A 7805-nucleotide genomic window follows, 5' to 3' on the forward strand; every position below is an offset into this window, starting at 1 on the left:
TGAGTTCTCCCTACGGATCTGTACAGAACGTATTGTAAAAAACTAGTTTTAGAAGCTGTTTACAGACCGACTACGCATGCGCAAGTTTCGTGTGTGGAAGGGGGCAGATTCTACCTTAGTATATATTTGTTTTTCATGCAAGATTCGTCTATTATTAAAACCGTGTTAAATTTCTAGGATCACTGCAGTAACTATGCTTTATATATATATGAATATCGTTTATTTATGTTCGGTTGTGGTTTGATATCTTATGAATGTAATGTATTGGTTCCATTCCACAGTTTTTTAATGCCTGAATTGATTTATTGCTGTATTTTGTATGATTTTATCACTCAATGCTTTTTCTGTGGGTTTATAAAAAACTTGTTTAGATTGAAGTCTCGGAGAAATAAACGTTCGGAACCATATTATTATCCTTTATTATGGAGAGTAATCAGAAGAGGAAGGCTTACAATCCTATCTCGAGAAATACCGCACGGTACTTATAAAGATTTCATTAGGTCTTTAGGAAAAATCGCTAAGTAGCGAAACAGTAACCCTGTACAGGGTGTCCGAATACACATGGGAATTGGATAACGACTTGAATATCGTCTTTGATTTCCGATCATTGATAAATGACAAAGTGCAGCAAAATATGATTGAAAGTCTATTGAGCTTTTCAACTTGACAGAGATACTAAACACTTAAACAGCTTTGTTGATTTTTAATTAACTGAAATCTGGATCAATTTCCTACTATCTCTGTCAATATTGAAGGTCAACAAATGGTAGACAACATTTTGGAAATCCCGAGACCAGTAGTTTTTGGTGTTAAATATTCAGCTGTGATACTAAAAAAGCTTATTAACGAGATAATCCCACTTAAAACAAAGACGATATAGAAGTCGTCATTTAATTTCAATGTATATTGGGACACCCTGTATTTAAAACCCATGCCATAGCCCATAATAATAGAAAATCTAACATATTAATATTGGTTTGCAAAATCTAAATGATGTCACATTTTTACTCCTTTTCTGTGAAACCAAATGCAAAGGAACATTATTTTCAAGACGACATTAAAAGCATCTTTAAACTTGGAAAAGGTTTTTTTCTTTCTACAGCTTTGGGTGCATGTTTGTTTGAAACCGCGTTGCCTAAATCTTATTGTGAAATCTCTATAAAGATCAGTGTGATCAGTTTCTTTGTCATGTGATCAGTTTCTTTGTCATGTGATCAGTTTCTTTGTAATGTGATCAGTTTCTTTGTCATGTGATCAGAATCTTTGTCATGTGATCAGTTTCTTTGTCATGTGATCAGTTTCTTTGTCATGTGATCAGTTTCTTTGTCATGTGATCAGTTTCTTTGTCATGTGATCAGTTTCTTTATGATGTGATCAGTTTCTTTGTCATGTTATCAGTTTCTTTGTCATGTGATTAGTTTCTTTGTCATGTGATCAGTTTTTTTGTCATGTGATCAGTTTCTTTGTCATGTGATCAGTTTCTTTGTCATGTGATCAGTTTTTTTTATCATGTGATCAGTTTCTTTATCATTTGATCAGTTTCTTTGTTATGTGATCAGTTTCTTTGTAATGTGATCAGTTTCTTTGTAATGTGATCAGTTTCTTTTTCATGTGATCAGTTTCTTTGTAATGTAATCAGTTTCTTTGTCATGTGATCAGTTTCTTTACACCATTAAAAAGCCACCCTTTAATAAAAACTGTATTTGAATAAAAGCTTCAACCAATACCTTTGGTCCATGTTTAGGTATGCTTCAAGTGCTGACTCCGCCCATACTGAGAACAGGATCAAGAATTCAAACCATGAAGTTACAGAAATATTAAACCAATATCCATGTAAGCTTTCTAAACCAATATTCATCTAAGCTTTTTAGACTAATATCCATGTTAGTTTTTTAACCATTATCCATATATGATTTTCAGACCATTATCCATGTAAGGTTTTTAAACAAATATTATGGTCGATCATACTGCCACAATAAGAATAAACAGATTACCAGATCTCAATTAATATATTATTTATATAAACGCTGATCACTGTACAATATTGTAAGAATACACCCTATTATCGATATTATAATAAACCTGATATCTTTTAAACTTAATATTATTTCTAGTGATAATTGATATCCATGTCATGCTGTTTGGTGGGTTCGGGTTTCTCATGACGTTTCTCAGATATTACGGAATATCAGCACTCAGGAGGGTTTACATCCTATCCATTTATTCGTTTTTTATCAAATCTCAGGTTATTGAAACCCTTAGATTTATATAATTTCAAAACTGACATTTTTATATTCTGGTATTTATCTAAATCTGAGGTTTCAGATTACTAGCTGAAGCCCAGAGATTATCTAAACCCTGAGATTATCTAAACCCTGATATTATCTAAACCCTGAGATTATCTAAACCCTGAGATTATCAATACCCTGAGATTATCTGAACCCTGAGGTTATATAAACCCTGAGATTATCTAAACCCTGAGATTATCTAAACCCTGATATTATCAATACCCTGAGATTATCTAAACCCTGATATTATCTAAGCCCTGATATTATTTAAACCCTGATATTATCTAAACCCTGATATTATCTAAACCCTGAGATTATTTAAAGCCTGAGATTATCTACACCCTTAGATTATCTAAACCCTGAGATTATCTAAACTTTGAGATTATCTAAACCCTGATATTATCTAAAACCTGAGATAATCTAAACCCTGATATTATCTAAACCCTGAGATTATCTAAACCCTGATATTATCTAACCCCTGATATTATCTAAAACCTGAGATTATCTAAACCCAGAGATTATCTAAACCCTGAGATTATCTAAACCCTGAGATTATCTAAACCCTGATATTATCTAAACCCTGATATTATCTAAACCCTGATATTATCTAACCCTTGATATTATCTAAACCCTGAGATTATCTAAGCCCTGAGATTATCTAAACCCTGATATTATCTAATCCCTGAGATTATCTAAACCCTGATATTATCTAAACCCTGAGATTATCTAAACCCTGAGATTATCTGAACCCTGAGAGTATCTAAACCCTGAGATTATCTAAACCCTGAGATTATCTAAACCCTGTTTCTAGTTTCACAATGATTATCACAGCACTGATGACCGAGCTTGCTATCCTGTGTATCGGATTTCTCCGTCTATCTCCAGGAGAGTATTATATCAAGATAGATATGCTGACTGTTCTGGAGGGAGGGTTGGCTGCTGCAACTGTCCTAATATCATTCGGAGTTCTAATAGGGAAAGTTAACCCCTTCCAACTCCTCGCTCTCGCCTTTATAGAGACTATTCTATTTTCTATCAACGGTCATATTGGATATGAACTTCTTGGTGCAATTGATGCAGGTTTCCTAAATTTTAATATTTGTTTTATCAAAACAAGAATTAATAGCGAAAAGTATTTGAACTAGGCTGGGATAGTCTAAATACTTTTTTGTGTGGTCAAGACCTCACTAGATTGAACCTGCCATACCTAGTTCATTTTTCTTTCACTGGTATGATTATTTTTAGGGGGGTCCATTTTTATCCATGCCTTTGGAGCTGTGTTCGGGATAGCAATAGGTAAAAATAATTAAAATTATAAAGAATTCATTTTTAATTTTTTTATCATTTCAGGGTTTGTAATGAGAGGAAGAGATTATAACTTATCTTCAAGCTTGCAAACCAGTACATCAGTTTCAGACATGTTCTCCTTATTAGGTGTCCTATAATACAAAAAAAATCATATTTAATTCATACTTAAAGAGATTGTATAAAAGTAAATTCAAGTGAATCGCTATTTGTTGAATGGCATTTCCGAATCCTTGAGATACCATTATAATTTTCTCACGGTGGGTACCATTTTACTATGGTTGTACTCTAGGTGCCATTTTACTATGGTTGTACTCTAGAGATACCATTTTACTATGGNCCCAGTTTCAATGCTCTGCTGGTGTATGAAGATGCTCGGCACAGGGAAATTTAATCTTTAATATTTAATTGTTGTCTTCTCAAGGTCAATTTTTAATGTAATAATTGATTTTTATCCAAATGTCAATTTTTGAGTATTTCATCGAAAAATTCTTAATTTATATTTCATTTTTATTCTATATTTAAAATCTAAAACATATCGTTTTTGATTCCCGGTCATTTTTGTTTTAAATTTTCCCTCTTGTATTTTGGAATTCGTCTAGAGTCTAATCCTAAAGAAAAGTGCAAAGATATTGCAAATAAATTGCGAATATTTTTAAAGCTATCAAAACCTAAAATTATCCATTAAAATTTTAATCCTTTCCTGAAAACTGGGATAGTTTTAGAACTCATTTCTATTTTTAAATAATTCAAATAATTGATCGAACATGAATAATTCAATATTTCCTGATAACAGCAGCATTGGATTAAATCAAACTCCCCAGAGCCTATATTAACACTTATATCTGCCTCCTAGCTTCAACAGTCTGCACCTTCCTTCTCTCAGCAATCCTATCCAAGGGGAGAAAGTTCTGTGCTGTAGATATACAGAACGCGACATTATCAGGGGGTGTTATGATGGGCGCATGCGCAGATTTAATGGTACAACCTTACGGGGCATTTGCTGCTGGCTGTGTGGCAGGATGCGTCTCAACGTTTGGATATAAAATTTTCCAGGTAAAGTTTTAAATCTTTCAAGAGACGGATTTTGGTTTAAGAAAAAGATTACAGACAACTTTTTAAGGTAAATCTTTAATTAAAACTCGAAAAATGTCTTTGACCTACAATGCAAGACAAATAAATTCTGACGGATTAAAAACAGCCTTTAAAAAGTCCATAAGGTAGATATTTTTTAAAAATTATGGAAAATTAATGAAACCTTATCTTGTAGCCTGCTCTATTGGACTGGTTCAACTACCATGATACTTGTGGTGTAATCAACCTGCATGGTATTCCTGGAATCCTAGGAGGATTATTTTCCGTGCTCATGGCTTCTCTTGCAGACGAAATTGTTTACGGACCAGCGTAAGTTGTTCCATACTATTAAAGGTGAAATTGTCATTAATCTCTTTTAATAAACTCTTGGAACCTTGGGAGCTCATAACTTTCATATTAATCGCTAGACTGTTATAGCGATTCTTAACACCTTTCCTATTAACAATTTTGATTTTAATTGTAACTCTGAAAGTTGCATTTTTGGTAAATTTTTCATTATCATTTCCTGGGGTCATGTGAGTTGGCATTGGTCCTAATGGGTTTATTCCTTTTTATATATTTATTGGACACAAACAGATAGACAAGCATAATATATATATATATATATATATATATATATATCTGGTTTTTTTCAGTTTATACTTGGTGTTTAAAAGAATGGCTCCTGAAGCAGATACCCCTGACCTTGCCAGGCTTCAGGCCCTGCTACCTTCCATAGAACCTGGAGAGGGAAGAACAGCATCAGAACAGGTTACCTTTTCAATCATTCTTTTAACAATTATGATAACCGGCAAATATTCAGAGAGGGGGACATCTATACAATGAAAGGGTTATCGTGCACTGTCTTATATTGGCACAAATACAGCGACTCGAAAACATTCTTTTAAAAGCAGCGCAATAAATGGACAAGCAAAGGGCCGGATGCAAGAAAAAGAGAAACTGCAGACAGGCAGATGGAGAAAGGCGAAAAAAGATGAACATTTGAAATTATTAATTATGCCTCGCACCATTTTATTTTATAAAAATTTTAAAAACATTGTTAAAAAAAATTTTTGCTCAGTGAAAAATGGAAAATTCTATTTTTAAAATTTCTCTAGAAATATTTTGGAACTTTTACTGTTTAAGTGATGCAATCTTGAATGCAAGAATATTTTAATATTTCAGTCAGCTTTATGTAGAAGCAACAAAATGTAAAGATATGAATTGGTCAGCACTTTTTTGAAAGAAAACAATCGTTTTTCATTCACTTATAAGAAAAAAATTGTCTTGTGACTGGATAATAACTTCGAAATATTTCATACAAGTATAATTCTTATCTAGGCATTGATTCAAATGGCTGTCTTGGGGATCAGTGTGGGGATTGCATTAGTCTCCGGAGTTATCACTGGTTTCGTCATCAACATTGATTTCATCTTCTGCTGTCTCAAGGACACCGAGATGTTTGATGATGGATATTTTATTCTCAACTATTCTCCACAAGATCTAGATTCTACTCAAGAACTCAATTTCTCTCAGGAAAATTCTAGACCTGAAAGTCTGCCTGAAACTGTGATTAAAGGTTGGTTAATTGTTATACTTTGTCACCTATAAGTGAATTGTTGTTTATAGAGATAGAGAAAGTTATAAATATGAGTTCTGTAAATAGAATTCTTTAAACCTGCAGTCTCTATAAACACTTAAATACAGTAGATACTGTTAAACCTTAGGTCTAACTAAATGATACATGGTGGGGGTTGAAAAATGGTTATTGGTTAAAACTTGAAAATACATTTTAACTATTCATAAAAGCACAAATATCAATTCTTAAAGAATCTGTTACATTCGTTTGTGAATTTTACAAAAAGGAGTTTTAGTTTATGTAAACACCCAGCAGAGTTCCCATATACAGAAATAATTGATTCCAACCATGATCTGACATTCTTTGTTAAAAATATGCACTTTGAACTCCGTTACAATACCTAAGAAGAACACTTTACATTAAAGTGTCTTAGACATAACTTTTATTCATTAATGAATTTCATCGCAAAATAAAACAATGTTTTTTGTAAGGGCCTCCTGAAAATCCACCCCAATACTATCTAAATGGCAACACTGTAATAGATAGGTAATACATATAATCAAAAACTCATACACAATGCGCACAATTCATAGATTGCCACGATATATTTTCTGAAATGAAATCAATAAATCAACATATGTTTAGAAGAAACTCTACCTTCCATCCCAGCATGGGGCAGAAGGATAGACAGGCCAATGAAATCATGATAAGGTCCAAAAGGTTGATTTTTAAACAATTTTTCACGTTCTCTTCACTAATGCATGCTAATTGTTGATTCTGTGTACTGTCAAGTGCAGTACTGTGCAGGGGCGTAATTTGTAATTTTGCTTGGGGGAGGAGGGGGGCTTAGCACCCGTTGGGGCCTGAAAACCGCCTGAAATTCAAAGATTTCACTTGTCCTATGGGGGGTCTTAACCCCCATAGTTATCCCCCTTTGAATACGCCTCTGGAACTGTGTACTGTGTTCTATTTACTATGTTATATACACTGTGCTCTGTGTACTGTGAAATGTGAACTTTGCACCGTGCTGCACTATGTACTGTGCACTATGCACCGTGCACTGTGACCTCTGAGCCGGCAATTTAAAAAGTATCGTTTAACGAAACTCTTGAGTTTTCTTTTGTGGGGTCTAAACATTTGTGTAGATTTCAATTTAAGAAGTTAGAAAGAAATGGAGAATATAAAGAAACTAAATAATATTATATTTCGTAAACAAATATTGGTAGCTAACCGGGTTTCTAATACTCTGTTGCATCACGATACCCGGCCCTGCTTTAATTTTTGGACTCTTCTGTTTACTGTGCATTGTTTACTGTTATTTTGTAAGTAAAAAATAGAATGCAGACAAAATTAGTTCTAAAAAAAGCTTTGTTGTTCACTCATCATTCATAGTTTATCCTATTTTGCTTTCTATGATTTTATATAGTATGTATGGAGATATTTAGTCATCAAGCGAAGATTGAATACAATTAATTTCAGGTAAAAATATGAAAACAAGTTAAAGTTCTCTTTGCTGAATAGTTTAGCACACATTTGCATATGGGGGGGGGGGGGTGTAG

The 7805-nt window shown here is 33.3% G+C and overlaps 1 protein-coding gene across 8 annotated transcripts in view; it reads left to right on the forward strand.

The window, feature by feature from the left end:
- Positions 1-347: 347 nt before the first annotated feature.
- The window catches only part of LOC111711901 (ammonium transporter Rh type B), a 9644-nt gene continuing 2186 nt past the window's right edge, over positions 348-7805 (forward strand). The window contains exons 1-15 of one of the 8 annotated variants that reach the window (XM_023486380.1): positions 348-478; positions 1745-1833; positions 2115-2199; positions 3100-3368; positions 3534-3584; positions 3639-3722; positions 3858-3881; positions 3932-3977; positions 4418-4649; positions 4864-4997; positions 5324-5438; positions 6009-6246; positions 6738-6792; positions 6892-6966; positions 7673-7725. In XM_023486380.1, the coding sequence (XP_023342148.1) occupies positions 423-478; positions 1745-1833; positions 2115-2199; positions 3100-3368; positions 3534-3584; positions 3639-3722; positions 3858-3881; positions 3932-3977; positions 4418-4649; positions 4864-4997; positions 5324-5438; positions 6009-6246; positions 6738-6792; positions 6892-6966; positions 7673-7691 (1572 nt within the window). In that variant the 5' untranslated portion in view covers positions 348-422 and the 3' untranslated portion in view covers positions 7692-7725. The remainder of the gene's footprint in view (positions 479-1744; positions 1834-2114; positions 2200-3099; positions 3369-3533; positions 3585-3638; positions 3723-3857; positions 3882-3931; positions 3978-4417; positions 4650-4863; positions 4998-5323; positions 5439-6008; positions 6247-6737; positions 6793-6891; positions 6967-7672; positions 7726-7805) is intronic. The other 7 variants (XM_023486381.1, XM_023486378.1, XM_023486379.1 and 4 more) reach the window with 7 other exon arrangements.

The sequence above is a fragment of the Eurytemora carolleeae genome, unplaced genomic scaffold (assembly GCF_000591075.1).
Source record: "Eurytemora carolleeae unplaced genomic scaffold, Eaff_2.0 scaffold1218, whole genome shotgun sequence".
Lineage (NCBI taxonomy): Eukaryota > Metazoa > Arthropoda > Copepoda > Calanoida > Temoridae > Eurytemora > Eurytemora carolleeae.